The sequence below is a fragment of the Palaemon carinicauda genome, chromosome 4, assembly GCF_036898095.1.
Source record: "Palaemon carinicauda isolate YSFRI2023 chromosome 4, ASM3689809v2, whole genome shotgun sequence".
NCBI classification, from domain to species: domain Eukaryota; kingdom Metazoa; phylum Arthropoda; class Malacostraca; order Decapoda; family Palaemonidae; genus Palaemon; species Palaemon carinicauda.
The window spans coordinates 160933235-160951373 of record NC_090728.1 but is presented as its reverse complement, the minus strand read 5'-3'; the positions used below and the strand labels follow the sequence as shown (position 1 = coordinate 160951373).

The following is an 18139-nucleotide window of genomic DNA, read 5'->3' as shown; positions in this document are numbered from 1 at the left end:
CAAGTGATATACCAGAGAAATTTTACCTTAGAGGTATCAACAGAGTTATGACCTATGGAGCGAATATCCCGAGAGATATTGTGTATAAACCAGGGACGTGTTAATAACAAGCCATGGTTATCCTTCCCTGAGTAGAGTTAACCTTGCCTTGAGGAATAAGGTAGAGGGAAGGATATGTGGGCAAGTGAGTCATTATAACTCCCGATCTCAATGTGCTACAACTATCATGTATCCTGTTGAACCTTCCCTCTTTGCAGTGTTATCTTTTATCTAAGCTTTTTGAGCAATTTTCAATCATGGATGCATTGGCTTCTCCCTCATCGACTAAGGATGCTGATAATATAAAGGTTGAAGGTTTCCAGAATAGTTCTCAATAAGGTACCCTTTATATTCCTTCTCGGGAACTGAAGGATCTCTTCTTTCCTAAGGCTAAGGTGACCTCTGTGTATAATCATCAGTTACTGACGATTCAACTCCCACCGGTACCAGCAGATCATGCGGGTAAGGAAGTTCAGTACGCTCTGCAAGTCATGAGCCTATCCACCGACAACACGTCGACAACTTCTTTAGGGTCGTCAGAGAGGGAGAAGATCCTGCCGAACACGGAAGTCCCTGAAGAGTCTTTAGATGTACATCGGGTAAGTACAATTCCCAGTGCCTCTTTAGTTTGTTCCCCATCCCTACTGCTCAAGCCCCAGCTTAGACTTTGTTCCTACATTAGACAAACCTCCGTTTCCTAGTTACTTGGAACTTACGGTGTCTATGAAAGCTTTCATGGAAAACCTAACCACCAAACATGAACGTTCTGAAGCGGACCTCATAGAGAGGATAGAAGCTTTACAAAAGGCACCTGCTTCTAAGGCTCCCCCAGCTTCGAGCCTACCAGAATGCACAGTTAAGAATCCTTGGATTTATGCTGAGCATATGACTTACACAGTTCTCCTTATGGCCTAACCCTATGTAGGAGTAGAGTTGGTACCCCTTTGGGACCTCCTCTGCTACCTTGGCAGTGCCTGTTCTATTTCTGCAGCTTCACTTCCTGTGCTATATCCCTCTTGCTATTGAGTCTTGACTCCCTTGCTGTATTAGCCTATCTAGGCAGAGGTGTTGCCTTTTGTCCCTGCTTCCTGTCTTGTCAGATTGAGATATGCCTCTTGCTATGGAGTCTTGACTCCCTTGCTGAGTAGCCTATCTGCTTCCCCTGAGTGTGGACCCTTCACTATGGGGCATTTCACTCTCCCCCTGTTGACTTTACAATGCATCTGCCGTCTTGTGTCAACATGCCAGGGCTATTGACAGGTCAGTCTTTTACTGGCAACTAGAAATAGTTGCAGCCTCCCAGCTGCCGCCGCTCGGGGGCATTTGTTGCTGGTCTAGGCAATATGATGATTGAACTTGCCTTCTTAGGCTGTTACGATAGACCTACTCTGGACGTTCTGGTGTCCCTTTGATGTGATCCTTTCTTCCAATTTCCTACCACACTATCGTTATATTTTGCTTCATAAATCACTACAGATTTCTGAGGCGTTTGGCATGTGTTCGGATTATGCTTAATCTTAGCCATTCTTTTGGTGGTAGGTTTATTTAGTTTAAGATGTGATTTGTTTACTAATTTTAAGAAGATATCATTTTAATGATATGTCCTCATTGAAATGTCCTATCTTTACAGGTAGCTGATGACATACAGTAGAATGTTCGACGGTCACCTGTACCAAGTGGGTTAAGTTGCCCTGTGGCCACAGGACCTGCCCGAAACATGCTGATTGTCATAATTCCAAGGGATCCTTTGCAATCTTGGAACCTACAAACTGCCAGGTTTGCACGGATCTCCTTCAAATTGGCTTTTATGCCACTGACGTCTCCTTGAACGTTCGAGATCGAAGTCGGAGGATGCTCTGACACTGGGTAAGAGCCTTCCAGAAGAGCTCTCAACAAGGTGCCCTTATCTTCCTTCTTTGGAACTGAAGGTCCTTCTCTTGTTAAGTCCAGGATGCTCTGCAAGTCATGAGCCTAGACGCTGATAACAGGTCGACTACTTCTTCTGTGTCATCAGAGAGGGAGAGGATTCTGCTGACCACGGAAGCCTCAGGATAGTCATTGGATGTACATCAGGTGAGTAAAGCTCCCAGTGCCTCTTTAGTTTCTTTCCCCATCACTGCTGCTCAAGCCCCAGCTTCCACTCCACCCCGGTTCCAATGTTGGACAAATCTTTGCTTCCTAATAACTTGGAACTAATGGCGTCCATGAAAACTTTCATGGAGAACCTAACCACCAAATATGGAATGTTTTCAGGCGGACCTAACAGCGAGGATAGAAGAAATACAAAAGGCACCTGTTTCTAAGGCTCCCCGAGCTTCGAGCCTACCTAAATGCACAGTTAAGAACCCTTGGCGCTACGCTGAGCATATGGCCTTAACCGAAGGTTTCCTACATATCGGGGATGGTTTGGGTTCCAAGCCAGTTTCGGACTTGGAATTCTTTCCATCGATTGATAGTTATCCTTACTGCTGTGTAAGGCTTACCTCAGAAGCGTCCATTATGGATGATATGATTCCTAAGGAAACAATCATTCTGGACCATAGCAAGGCTTAATCCCTTTTGGTTAGGGAGTTGAAGACAGCTGAATACAATAATACCCAACTTCCTGCCTTTGGCAGGAAACGCCCCTTTGCCTTTAAAAGTTTGGAGGATGTGATGAAAGCATTAGTGTAGAACCAGCCATTCCCAGTGCTAGAGGAATGTAAACATGTCTCTCTAGCCCTTCCTTATGATTGGAACAACTGGGAGGACGTCCAATATACTTCACTGTTGGAAAACTAGATAAGGACATCGGAGGCAAACAGTTGAGTGAGAAACTGCCTAGGATTCCCGAATCCCTTTTAAAGGAAGAATTGGAAGCTAAAGAGAGTCTTTCTGCCTCTTTATCTTTCCAATCTTATCTAGAGATGCTTATTGAAAAATATTCCAAATATGATCTCTTCCCTGTCTTGGCAAAGACTCAACTAATCATGTTTCGTAGGGATCTCCCTGCTTTCTTCCTGGCCAGGAGGGCATGTAGAGAACATGTCCTAGCTGCTCCTACGATCAGACATGAACCTAGAAAACTGATTGACTCCGATATCTGGGGGAAGGATCTCTTCCCAGAAAAATTGATTAAAGAAGTCGTGGACAAAGCAGCTCGTGAGAATAAGAGCCTTATTGACAAGTGGAGTATTTTCTCTAAACGGAAATTTACCTCTAATGAAGGACCTCAACCCAGCGGCAAGGAACCCGGAAGTCACTTTAGGGGAAGGAAATCCTTTCCTTTCGCAACAGCCTCAGTTGCCAACATCCTTCAGGCTGTGTACATGGTTCCCAGGCAGTATGTTTCACAGTCTCCAGCTTTCAATCCAGTGTAGGAAAGAGCTACCACCACGTTCCAGCCTGCCAGAGCTCATAAGAAGGGCTCCAGTAAAAGGGGAACGTCTGGAAGAGCTGGTCAAACTAGAGGCCAAGGATGTAGAGGCAATACGACTAAAGAATCTGGTCCTTCACGACAACAGTGAGATGCTTCCAGTAGGGGGACGACTTCACCTGTTCAGGGATCAATGGGAGTTAGATCCCTGGTCATAGTCTCAATAGGGCTAGGATGGAAATGTAGACAGAAACCACCCCTGTTCAAGAGGTTCTTTCAACCCACAAACCCCTTTTTGGAGGATTATGTTCAGGACCTTTTCCGGAAGGGAATCATTTGTTGCACAAAATCCATGAAATTTCAAGGGTGCCTATTCTGCATGCCCAAGGATGATTCGAAAGCTCTTCGAAATATTTTGGACTTGTCCCCACTGAAAAAATTCCTTCTGAACGACAAGTTCCAGATGCTGACTATCCTGTAAATACGGACCCTACTACCCCAGGGGGCCTACACGTCTCCATAAAACTTACAGATGCCTATTAGCATTTTACGATAGGTCCTTCTTCTCCCCCTACCTTGATTTCAGACCTGCAAGAAAGGTCTATGTATTCAAAGCTATCCCCTTCGGGCTCAGTATAGCTCCAAGGATTTTCATGAAGCTAGTCAAGGCCATTGTCCAACAAATTCGGAACAGAGGCCTCCAGGTGATAGTGCACTTGGACGACTAGTTAGTCTGGGCTGCAATGAAGTCGGAATGTCTTCGAACAGCCCAAGAGGTCATGAACTTCTTACAATCTCTGGGCTTCCAAATCAACCTCAAGAAGTTAAGGCTATCTCCAGCTTAGAAATTCCAGTGGCTAGGATGTCACTGGAATCTACAGTCACACACCCTCTCTCTACCACAAGGAAAGAGAAAGGAAATCGCAATCTCGGTTAGGTGCCTACTTCGTTCAAAAGTACTCACCAGACGGCAACAGGAAAAGGTCTTGGGGTCGTTACAGTATGTTGCCATGACAGACCCAAGACTCAAAGATGCCCTCAGAGTCTGGAGAGGAAAGGCATCCAATGCTCGGAGAGATTTTCACCACAAAACCCTGGTCTTACTGCGGAAGCAGCTCAAGCTGTGGTCCACTGCCAAGATTCTATCGAACTACGTCCCTCTATAGTGCCCTCCTCCTTCCGTGACTATTCTCACGGACATCTAGGAATAAGGTGCAGGGTCAGTGGTCCGTTGCATTTCATGAGATTCACATCAATGTTCAGGAAGCTATGGCAGTGTTTCTGACTCTCAAGAGATTATGCCGAAAGACGAAATCACACATCAAACTGGTCCTCGACAAAAGTACATAGTGCATCATGTCAACAGACAGGGATCCAGATCTCCTCAGATCAACCATGTAATCCTAGCCATTCTCTCTTTAGCAAAAATATGGAAATGTAATTTTTCAGTAGTTCACCTCGAAGGGGTTCGCAATGTGATGGTGGATGCCCTGTCGAGATCCAAGTCTCAGGAAACAGAGTGGTCTCTGGACACAAAATCATTCCATTTCATTCTAGAGCAAGTCCTGGAACTACAAATCAATCTCTTTGCGACGAGCTTCAACAAGAAGCTTCCCTGGTATGTAGCACCAAACTTAGATCCAGAAGCAACAGGAATAGATGCGATGTCTCTGGATTGAAACTAGTGGTCTCACTTCTACCAATTTCCTCCATTCAACCTCTTACTTAATGTACTGAACAAACTGCGGACTTTCCTGGGAACAGCAGCTCTCGTAGCTCCCAAGTGGCCCAAGAGCAATGGTACCCTCTTGTCCTGGAACTCAAACCCTTTCAGGTCCCCCTACCATATCCAGTGGTGTCCAAGGATATTCAATAGAAGACTGTCTTCGCTTCCTCTTGGATAGCGAGAACACTTCAGCAAATGATTTTCTCACCCTCGTGGCTCAAAGAAAATTCGGAATTGCAATGGAAAGGATTGATTTCGTAGAAGAGTACAAGTCCAACACCACAAAACGACAATATCTGTCTTCCTGGAAAAAATGGGTTGCGTTCGTTAAAAGTCATCAGCCCTCTTTCATTTCTATGGACTTCTGTATTTCTTTCTTTATTTCTCTACACTATTAAGGTCTAGCCTCTACAGCTATTGCCTCTTGTAAGTCGACACTAACCAGACTGATCACATATGCTTTTGATATCGAACTTAATAGCGAGTTGTTCAATAAGATCCTGAAAGCTTGTGCTAAACTGAAACTAATGCTCCTCTCACGGCCATTTCATGACCATTGGATAAAGTTCTGCACTTTGCTTTTTTGATAGATATTGCTTATACCTCTCTGAGGGATCTTTCTCAAAAGTCTATCTTTTTGCTTACTATGGCTTCTGGTGCCAGAGTCAGTGAGATTGTGGCCCACTCAAGGGATAATGGCCACATTGAATTCTCGGATTCGGGGGAGGTAGCTCTTTACCCGGATCCTGCATTTTTGGTGAAAAACGGACTTCCCACGAAACGCTTGGGGCTCTGGAGATTGTCCCACTACAGGAGGACCCTTCTCTGTACCCTGTGGAGTGCCTTAAGGCCTACCTATCAAAGAGCCGGGCCTTTAATGGTGGTCAACTTTTTAAAGGGGAGATGACAGGATCTAACCTTTCTCTGAAACAGCTAAGGTCCAAACTCACCTACTTCATCAGAAGAGCTGACCCGGAAAGAATTCCAGCGAATCATTACCCTAGAAAAGTTGCCTCTTCCTTAATTTTTTTCCAATCTATATCCTTAAAAGCTTAAAGGCTTACACAGGATGGAAACCTTCAAGAATGTTCTTCGAACATTACCTTCGTATGTTGGAAGAGATTAAACACTTTGTGGTGGCTGCTGGTAGTGTGATTAAACCAGCTTCTTAAATTTTACGCATGGCCTCTTTTGGACTGTATAGTTGGGATTTCTCGGTCTACATGGTGCAAGGGAACTGTGATCTTTTATTCCATACATATGAGTCATAGGTGATATTTTCCTTTTATGTCAAGAGTAATACTGTTTTACTACACTAATCCATAATTTAGGGTCTGAAAACTCCGGTATATATATATATATATATATATATATATATATATATATATATATATATATAATGTATATGATGTATATGATGTTGTTTTATCGATGCTACATATATGTGCTTTTAGAAACAATAAAAGATTACAGTTCCTTTTTGCATTTCCTTTTCCTTAGACGTGCTATCTATATAATATGAAAGTGGTGTATACAAATTTTTAACCCTCCTTTTATAGACTTCGGTCTTTTCATCTACTGAAGACAAAGTTCTTCTTCACAGTAAGTAGGACTGTGCTATTGATTTACTTAGCTCCTACTTTTGTACAAATTTCTCGCTTACTCTCTTTGTTCGATACCATAGTTACCAATGGTGTAGGAAGTATTCTTATATCTATGGAATTTCAGAGTTAAAACTCTACTGGCAGCAGCTGAGAATGATAATTCTCTGGTACACTTCCATCAGGACGACATAGCTCGAGCACAAAAAACGGATTTTGACATAGGAAAAATATATTTTTGTGTAAGATAGCCACGCCATCCTGATGACCTGCCCGTTACTTTAACATCCTCTCCCAATTCTCAGTGTAGACCTCGCGTCATGTGATGGTTGCTCCTGGAATGGTTCATCAGGAAATTTGTTAGTTGTAGCACAATGAGATCGGGAGTTGTAATGGCTCTCTTGCCCACGTGTCCTACCCTCTTCTTTCCTTCGAGACAAAGTTACCATTATTCAATAAGGATAACCATGGCGTGTTATTAACACGTCCCTGATTTGAACATAATATCTCTTAGATATTCGTTCCGGAGGTCAGAACTCTGTTGAGACCTCTAAGGTAAAATTTCTCTGGTATATCACTCACATAAATATCCCAAGTAGTAGCTGCCAATGAGGAATTACCATAAAGACGACATGGCCATCTCACCCAAAAATATATTTTCCTACGACAAAATCCGATATATAAATTAATACCTATTATAAGTCACAAACAGCTTTTAATATCAAATTTATTCAGTCTCAGGATCACACACTAAATGGAAAATTGAGTTTAAGATCAGTAGACTTAATTCTTAAACTTAGGTTTGTGATATTGAAGCAGAGTGAATTTGTTATCGAAAGCTATATCTAGGTTAGCAGCTCAAAAATATGAAAGGCCACTTGTGTCAGTGACGAAAAACTAATATGTATATATATATATATATATATATATATATATATATATATATATATACACACACACACACACACACATATATATATATATATATATATATACATATATATATATATATATATATATACAGCAATGCCTTGAGATAGGAGTTTAATGCATTCAGGGACCAAACTCGTTTGTCAATTCGCTCTTATCTCATTAATTTTTTCATATAAAATAAAAAAAAAAATTAATCCGTTCCCACCCTCTGAAAAAACCCCTAAAGCCAGTAAATTACAGTGGAAAAACGTGTTTTTAATTGTTCTAATTAACATTATAAGCTCACAAAATTAGAAATACCTATGAACTGGTTATGATGCTCAATAAAATGTAACACTATTATAGAGTTGTTACCTTCGATACAGACGGTAGCGGCTAACGGCGGTGTGTGCGGAGGGGGAGGAGGGAGAGAGGATGGGGAGAAGAGAGACTTGACGGCAACACGTTCAGTACGCAACACTTTTGTAACCCTACATAACATAATCTTAACTTGAAATTCAACTTAAATGAAATTAGGAACTTTGAATTTAACTTAAATGAAATTAGCTTACTGTACACACACTTAAGAATAAAATGTTAATCTTACATTACACTAAACTTAATTCTAATTTGGTTTTCCTTTTCCTCTTCTTATTTTTCTTCTTCTGGCTTGGCTCTTTTTGCCTCACTTTCACCTTCACTTTTTGATGGCCTTTTTATAAAGAACCTACCTAAGAATGTTTGCTTTTGTCTCCCCTTCAAAATGCTGTGAAAATGACGCACGCAAGTGTCATCACAATAGGCTAATGCACAACCACACGCCAACTTGTCTGGGTGCTAACTCCTGCCACTTCGCTAACATGTCTTTGATTTCTGCCGTAGAAAGGCAGCCCTCGTCTTCCACCTCCTCCTCGCTACTGAGATCCTGCAACACCTCCGAATGTTGTATCTCCTGGAGCTCTATCAATTCCTGTGCCGTGAGCTCTTCCTGATGCTCCTCGACAAGGTCGTTCACGTCTGCCTCTTCTACCTCCAGCCCCATGGACTTTCCAAGAGACATGATTTCATCCATCACAATAGGTTCGGGGTCATCAGGGTCTGTTGTATCGGACCCTTCAAAGTTCCTCTCAGCGACAGAAGCTGGCCACAATTTCTTCCATGCTGTATTAAGAGTTCTTCTTGTGACACCCTGCCATGCATCATCAATAATTTTTAAGCAATGGACGATATTGAAATCTTCCTTCCAAAATTCACGAAGTGTGAGATTGGTGTTGTCTGTGACACCGAAGCATTTCTTGAACAAATGCTTCGTGTACTGTTTTTTAAAGCTGGAAATAACTTGTTGGTACATGGGCTGGAGGAGTGGCGTGGTGTTGGGCGAGAGATAAAGGACCTTGATGAACCTGAACTCATCAAGAATGTCCTCTTTGAGACCAGGAGAGTGACAAGGGGCCTTGACGAGGACCAAGAGACACTTCACTGGGATGTTTTTCTCGCCCAAATATTTTTTGACTGCCGGACCAAAGCACAGATTAACCCATTATGTAAAGAAATACCGTGTAACACAAGCCTTAGCATTAGTGCGCCACATCACTTACAGTTTTCCTTTCAAGATCCTTTTGCTCTTGAAAGCACGTGGGTTTTCCAAGTGGTACACCAGCAGGGGCTTGACCTTACTGTCACCACTGGCATTGGCACACAAGGCTAGAGTTAACCAGTCCTTCATGGGTTTATGGCCCGGTAGTCTCTTCTCCTCTGACGTGATGAATGTCCTCCTGGGCATCTTCTTCCAGAAAAGGCCAGTTTCATCACAGTTGAAGACTTTTGGGGATGAAGCCATGTCAGGCGATAACCGAAGCAAAGGTTGTGATGAAGTCCACCATGCCTTTCAAATTGGAACTTGCTGCTTCCTCAGGCCTCACAACCGAGTGTATCCTAGTCCGTTTATTAAAGTTATCCAAGCAGCCACGGCTGGCTTTGAAGGTTTCCGCCAGCATCGAAGTTTCCCCTCTCTCGGCTGTTTGCTTCCCTTTCAAGTCATCATAGATTCTGCTGGCCTTTTCAAATATGATCGTCTCGGTCACGCTACCTCCCGCTAACTGTTTCTCCTTTATCCGTAATAAGAGAAGCCTTTCCATCTCATTGTGAATATCACTGTGCAGCTTGGCTAGAATGGTTACTCTTTTGGAGGGCTTGGTGCTCTTTCTAGCATCCTTCTGCTTGAGGATAGTACATATTGTCGATGTACTCCTCTCATATTGGCGCGCCAGATCAGTCACTATTACACCACTCTCATGTTTTTCGATTATTTCATACTTCATCTCGATTATTATCATACTCTTTTTCTTTTCACTACCCTTGTTTGCACTCGCTTGCTTTGGACCCATTGCTTATTCACTAAATTCTGCACTGATTAACGCAAAAAACACGTAAAAAAACAAAACACCACGGCCGATGCTCGGAGATAAACTTTACGCGACGGAGATTCAACGGGAAAGACCGAGCGATGCTGTCCTGGTGAGAAGCCTCTCACACACACTGCCACCTGGCGGCTGCATAGGGAACCACCTCATATCTCAAGTTTGTTCTCGTATCTCAGGACAAAAATTTGCTCGGAACTTTCCTCGTATCTTAAATTTTTCATAGGTTGGGACACTCGTATCTCAAGGTATTACTGTGTATATATATATATATATATATATATATATATATATATATATATATATATATATATATATATATATATATATATTATTATTACTATCCAAGCTACAACCCTAGTTGGAAAATCAAGATGCTATAAGCCCAGGGGTCCCAATAGGGAAAAATAGCCCAGTGAGGAAAGGAAATAAGGAAATAAATAAATGAAGAGAACAAATTAACAATAAATCATTCTAAAAAAGGCAATAACGTCAAAACAGATATGTCATATATAAACTATCAACAACGTCAAAAACAGATATGTCATATATAAACTATAAAAAGACTCATGTCCGCCTGGTCAACAAAAAAGCATTTGCTCCAACTTTGAACTTTTGAAGTTCTACTGATTCAACTACCCGATTAGGAAGATCATTCCACAACTTGGTAACAGCTGGAATAAAACTTCTAGAGTACTGGGTAGTATTGAGCCTCAGGATGGAGAAGGCCTGGCTATTAGAATTAACTGCTTGCCTAGTTATATATATATATATATATATATATATATATATATATATATATGTGTGTGTGTGTGTGTATATATATATATATATATATATATATATATATATACAGTATATGTATATATATAAAATCATCCTCATCATTAACAGTTGTTAGTTAGCTTCAGGACAAAGGCCCAGGCATGTCCTTCTTCTCGTGTCTATTTGTAATCTTTTTATGCTGATCTAACATGAGAGTAGATTATTTTATTCATGTATTTCATTTGTGTATTTAAGAGATGTCTAGCCAGCTCGTAAGGTGAGTTCCAGTCATGTAGGATTAAGTATATGTATGCATTTTACATAACACTGTCATTCATTTAGTTGTAACTTTCATTCAGTTCTGTACATGTAAATTTACGTTATTTCAAAGAAATAAATTTCTATTTCACGTAGTTTTGTTGTGAAGTCTTATGTAACTTCTTAAAAGGTATAGTATGACACACACAAGGTATAAAACACGAGGGATTGCATCATGTTTCCATATGGTTGGAAGTTGCATGAAGGTTCTAGACTAAAATTACTCTTTTTCTAATGTTACGGGAGAAGGTGGGCAGAGTTAGCCGAGAGTGTTGTCTTGTTTGGCGATGAATGAAACCCTACTTTAAACTGCCAAGTTAGCAAACTGACGTCATGATAGGCTGCTCAGACCATGTGCACATGCACCGCTAGAGAGTTATGGGATCCCTTGACTTGCCAGACAGTACTACATAGGACCCTTCTCTCTGGTTACGGTTCTTTCCCTTTGCCTACACAGACACCAAATAGTCTGGCCTATCCTTTTTAGATTCTCCTCTGTCCTCATACACCTGACAACACTGTGATTACTAGACAATTCTTCTTCACCCAAGGGGTTAACTACTGCACTGTAATTGTTCAGTGGCTACTTTCCTCTTGGTAAGGGTAGAAGAGACTCTTTAGCTATGGTAAGCAGCTCTTCTAGGAGAAGGACACTCCAAAATCAAACCATTGTTCTCTAGTCTTGGGTAGTGCCATAGCCTCTGTACCATGGTCTTACACTGCCTTGGGTTAGAGTTCTCTTGCTTGAGGGTATACTCGGGCACACTTTTCTATCTAGTGCCTCTTCCTCTTGTTCTCTTAAAGGTTTTATTGTTTAAATAGGAAATATTTATTTGAATATTGTTACTATTCCTAAAATATTTTATTTTTCCTTATTTCCTTATTTCCTTTCCTCACTGGGCTATTTTCCCTGTTGGGGACCCTGGGCTTATAGCATCCTGCTTTTCCACCTAGGGTTGTAGCTTAGCATTTAATAATAATAATAATAATAATAATAATAATAATAATAATAATAATAATAATAATTAGGATGATATATAAGGGTTTGCCATTGCATAGGAGGCCAGAGAGATCCAGTTTGACCTTCTGAAAGAACCAACATCCGACGGTCGTAGTGTATTAAAGCAAAACACTTCTTGTTGGCACAAGCCTTTCCCTTGGTCGGCCCATAGAAAAACATCCGACAGTCCTCTCACCAGCATCTATCCAGCCACTATGTATTTCCTCTCAAACGTGAATACTGTATAGTGTTTGTTAAAACGTTTGGTGATTTTGAAAGAAATGAAGTGTGTTAATCTTGTGAATATAGTTTATATTGTAAAATTTATTCATTTTTTTGCCTGGCCCTATGTGATTTGGTTAAAAAGTGAAGAGCATTTATTTTTTACTTAACCGTTCTGTAACCTTGTGTGAGCCCAAAGGCCGTAAGCGTAACAATTACTTATATGTAAAGGTGTAAGTATTGTTTATTTTCTATAGTGTTAAACTGTCATTTTTTTCATTAATTGCCAAAATTATATACTTTCGTAAAATAATTTCTAGGGAAACAAGTGATTGTAGAATTCTTGAAGTGTCATTTTGTGATAAGTCTAAGGGTCTAGATCAGATTTAAATTTAGAGTGATTTATTTTTGGTATTACTGTTGAATTGTTATCTTTATAGAATATATTTATTTTTGCAAGTGTGTATTATTTTGATCACCAATAATTAACTCAGTAACTTGCTCGTATCCCATGTCTTAAAACCAAAGTAGGTTGATTTAAGAATAGTTCCCGTCAAAAGTAAAGTAATCACCCAGTTTTGTTTTGAGTTTAACGTAAAGAGACCTTAAGATATTTAATGTTCATATATATTAATGTCTGGGAGTTGCGTATTATTCTCCGAGCTCGGAGGTATTCTCGTGTGTATCAGACTTATGTGATATAAAACAGGTGAGTTTGGGAGCTCGATAATTTACGTAATTCGCTAGTCGTAATACTATACACACAAATTTTCTTAGCTCGTCTATCTATCTTCTTCTCTTCCTTCCCCTGCTTCATTTGCAATGTCTAGGCTGCCGTTCTGTTATTCTTGCTGTACATTTATTATCTGGTATTCTCATTATAAGTCTTTCTATAGCTCTCTGAATTGTAACTGGCTTATGTTCTAAGGTTTTAGTAAAGCTCCAAGTCTCTGATACATAAGGTAATCTTGGTAGCACCATCTGATCAAATACTTTTCTTTTTAGAATAATTGGTATTTTACTTTTCAAAATATCATATTGTTTACCAAGAGCTCTCCTTTCCATTCTTATCCTATTTTCAATTTCGATCTCGTGTCCTGGGAAAACTCTTAATTTCTCTCCTAAGTACGTATATCATTCATTGACAATCTCTAAAGATTCGTCCATAACCCTTATCTGTTGTCACTCCATTTTCACTGAACATTACCTTAGATCTACTTATACAGATTTATTTATATTCATTGTACCCTGATATTTGTGCTTTCTCTTTTCAAATCTTCTATCATCTTTTGTAATTCCTCTAATAATTCACTAAATAAAACTATTTCATCAACAAATCTTAAGCTGCTGAGGTATTTCCCATTAATGTTAGTTCCTCCATTTTCCAAATCTAAATTTTTAAAATCTGCGAACACTTTGAATAATTTAGGAGAGATAGGGTTTCCCTGTCTAACTCTTTTCTCATTCGGAATTATCTCATTATCTTTATATAGTTTTCAGATTGCTTTACATTTTGTATAAATATCTTTAAGTATTCTAACATAAGATTTATCAATTCATTTTCTTTAAAGGGTTTTTGTTACTTCTAAAGTTTTGACAAAATAAAAAGCTTCACCATAGTCTATAAATGTCATACATAGTGGTTCATCATATTCTGTTAAGTTTTCTATTATCTTGTTAATTACATGGATAAAGTCAGTTATTGAATACTGGCTTTTAATTCTTGCCTGCTCTCTTGGTTGATTTATGTGTACTGTAGCTGTCTTTCTATTCGGCCGAATATTTTACACATTACTGAGAGTAATCTTGAGGGGCGGTAATTATTTGTGCCTTTAGTGTCTCCTTTTTTGTGAATTAGTATAATGATAAAGTTTTTCCAAACTGTAGATATAGAGTATCCCGGCAAACATTTCGTGTAAGGTTCAGCTAGTTTTGATTCTATAAAATCACCTCAATCTACTATCATATCAATTGTTAGGCCCTCTTTTCCTGCTGCTTTATCTCTTTTCATACCTTTTAATGCTTTTCTTTACTTCTGCTACTGTTACTTTCGATATACATACATATATATATGTATATATATATATATATATATATATATATATATATACATATACATATATATATATATATATATATATATATATATACATATATATGTATATATATATACATATATATATATATATATATATATATATATATGTATGTATATATATATATATATATATATATATATATATATATATATATATATATTTTAACGCCCGGCCTTGTGAATCCAGCCTTGCTCAAAAGGACAATGGTAAGGTTGCCCGTCAGCATTAAGACAAGGAATACTGACAATAAGTTGTATTTACAATAGAATTTAATAAAAAGTTAATAAAAAGGGGAGCACAACAGATAACTATATTCTAAGTAAGCCACAAGGAGCTTCACGGGGAGTTGGATTGTCACAACGTGCTCACGTGGAGCTGGGTAGGCCGTGGACGGTTTCAGCACAGCAATCTCATTCCCTGGAAAGGGAAATAAATGAAATTATTAACCGATCACTTACTTCTACAGGCTGGGAACATGATGAAGTCATGTGATTAAAACCTTTAAGCAAATAAAATAAAAGTGCAAAACTTAGGAATTTAAACACTACACGTGGGATTCAACACTGTCACAGGGTGAATTAATTAAGGTTAGGAGCAAACGGCACGTGTGGTTGAGATATAAGGAATAGGATAATAGGTTCAGTGGGTAGGATCTTTCGTCAAGGATAAAAGGAAAGGATGGGATGTGATAAGGGAAGGAGATGGTAGGCTGGGTAAGGATGATGAGGATCTCAAGGTACAGACACCTTACTTTGATAAAAAGGACTCTGTTTCCTCCCTTGTGAAGAACGTGTCACAGGTCCTGCTCCTATGGTGGTTGGAGCGTGAAGAAGGATGCCCATCTGTTCCTAGGTTGAGTTAACCATGGGTCCTCCCAATGGGGAGAGGGTATCATTAGCCTGACCGCTGTCCCATTGGTCATTGGCCTTGGTCTCGTCTCCCAACACCCTTCGCAACTCGTCTCCCGCCTGACTTCTCCTGGGATCTCGTTGTGGCGGCGCTGAGCAGCCATGTGTTGTTTGAAGATGTCTGAAATGAGACCTCAGGGGAGTAGAGGGGTATAGGATGGCTGGACATGCGGTGAGGCCCTGGGTAGGGTCCCAATACTTGTGGCATGTCGACCGGTCCTTGCTGGCAGGGGCCTTTGTTTGAAAAAAAAAGGCGCAATGACCGTCACGAATAACAGCCCCCATTTTAGCAGAAATTTTGTCCTAAAACAGGACAAGAACACTGCATGCAAGGTCTGAAGCCACTAGCCTTAAAGACTCCTCCCTCAGAGAGTCTCACCACGATAATGAATTAATTTCTAAGCTGCAACTAGGGTCATAATTTTACTTTATTTTGATAGTATATCAACTTTAACTGCCACATGGAAGTAAGCATGCTGGCTGTGAGGCAACAACAAAAAATAAAAAATGCAATAATAGTTAAAGTTAAGTGACCTAGTGCAGTGGGACACATGAAAATTAAAGCAAATGGACTAATCACAACATGCAAATGATAAAATAAATACATAGAAATAAATTAAATGAAACTAATGAAGCCAAGATGGCTCCTCAAGTCTATCTACCTGGAGAGACACCAAGACCAATTAACATTTTTTTCTACGATCTAGATTAACCTATTGACTATGGCTACGTTATGGACATGGCACTGTGCATTGGGCACTAATGCTGGGAGAACACATCTGCTACTCTCTCATCTGAGCCCTTTAGGCGCTTGACCTTCCAGTTGTAGTTCTGGAGGTCTATGCCCCACCTCATGAGCCCTTTATTCTTATTATGTAGCTCAGCCAAGTAAGTTAGAGGGTTATGGTCCGTTAGGAATGGCAGTGGGAACTCATGTATAGCATGATAGGCACTGGCACACCTAATTGTCACAGCTTCGAGGCAGCGCGTGAAACGATCGATCATTGTTAATTGAAAATGATTTCCGCGCTTAGTCTGGGTCAGGGAACCTACATACTCCACCAACACTGGGAAAGGAATACCTGCGGATGGAATGGGTTGGAGAGGAGCCCTCGGCACTACCTGGTTTGGGTTACCGGCAACTTGGCACAGATGGCAGGAGGTTACAGAAGCCTTAACACTCTTCTGCAAGCCCGGCCAGAAGAAATGAGGCTGGAGCAGTTGGGTTGTGCGCTTCACCCCAGAGTGCCCTCCCAGTCCCTCATGGGCCATTCGTAGCACCAAGAAGCGGAAATTACGGGGGACAGCTACATGCTGGCACAGGGCCTCAGCCGGATCGCGAGGGGCGAGGGCGATTCTGAGGAGCACCCCATCCTTCTGCAGGAAGTTATCCTTTGAGAGAGTAATTATTTCTGCTTCAGCCGAATAGGCAGCTTCCCTGTAGTTTTTCAGCGTCTCGTCCAACAGTTGAAATCTGATGGGCTCTGTCTGGCTCCTTATGGTCTCTGGAATGATAGGTGTTTCCCCTTTTGCCTCCTCTGAGACCTCTGGCCTGGTGGTTGAGGCAGCCCTATCACCAGTGGTGGTAAGCATCATTGCTTTAGCTGGGGAGCACTCTCGAGTACATGGCTTAGACTCATTGCTGGAGGAGGAGGACTCCTCACTTAACCAAGGTATTTCTCCAAGGTCAATGTCACCTAGCCATTAGTCTTCCCCACCAGGTGGCGTCCTATCAGTTTCTGGCTCCGGTTTGGCAGACTTTATGCCCCTGAGGGGCACTTGCTGTACCACCTTCATGGGCTCTTGACCAAAGGGCATGTCGCAGCCCTCATGTCCGAGATCACTCACTAACCCTAGTCCGCACTTCTTACTAAGCATGGGCGTGGTTACCTTGAACTCCACTGTAGGGAGTTCTTTGGTGACCCCTTCAATGAACTGGACCTTTCTGCAATTGTCCTGCTGGACTTTGGCAACATTGGGTTGAGATGGTGAGCTATTGAGCTATGCCAATCTAATGCCCATTTCCCGCTTCTTTAACTCATACGTTCTCTCTCTTTCATACCGCATCCTTTCTTGTTCTGTTCTTCTCCGGGCATTGGCTTCATTTTTGAGTTCCTGCACAAAGCTTCGCAATGCCTCTCCCTCATAGCCTTGTTGTTCTGCCAAATCCACAAATGCACTGATCTCAGCAGCAGTCATTTTGCTAATTTCTTGTGGAGACAGTGACCAGATCAAACTCAACAGCTCAAGGTACGATGTTGACCGTGTAAGAAATTACACGGATGGGAAAGACGTTCCAGCCTATGCAAGAGTGTCATGGAAGAAATGATAAAGATGGAGCTGGGTAAAGTACACCATGGCTGTAAAAAATACCTCTCGGGAGAGAACTATCACCAAATAGTAAGCCTCGCAAGTAATTGAACAGGAGCCTAACTTGAAAAACAGGAAGCACACCAATGGTTGGGCATGTAGGCTGTCTGGTTGCAATGCATCCAAAACAATTAACAATATATAAAAAAATGGAATCACAACTATGGGTGACACTCTATGCTAGACAATAAAAAATGGAATCACAACTATGGGCGACCCTCTATGCTAGACATAAAAAAATGGAATCACAACTATGAGTGACCCTCTATGCTAGACATGAAAAAATGGAATCACAACTATGGGTGACCCTCTATGCTAGACAATAAAAATTGGAATCACAACTATGTGTGACCCTCTATGCTAGTCATAAAAAAAATGTAATCACAACTATGGGTGACACTCAA

At 40.7% G+C, this 18139-nt stretch overlaps 2 protein-coding genes across 2 annotated transcripts; both read right to left on the bottom strand.

The window, feature by feature from the left end:
• Positions 1–9474: 9474 nt before the first annotated feature.
• Positions 9475–9954, bottom strand: LOC137639733 (tigger transposable element-derived protein 1-like). The gene has a single exon (XM_068371979.1). The coding sequence runs from the start codon at positions 9952–9954 to the stop codon at positions 9475–9477; it is 480 nt and encodes a 159-aa protein (XP_068228080.1).
• Positions 9955–16124: 6170 nt separating this feature from the next.
• Positions 16125–16961, bottom strand: LOC137639732 (uncharacterized). Its single transcript, XM_068371976.1, has one exon. The coding sequence runs from the start codon at positions 16959–16961 to the stop codon at positions 16125–16127; it is 837 nt and encodes a 278-aa protein (XP_068228077.1).
• Positions 16962–18139: the final 1178 nt, after the last annotated feature.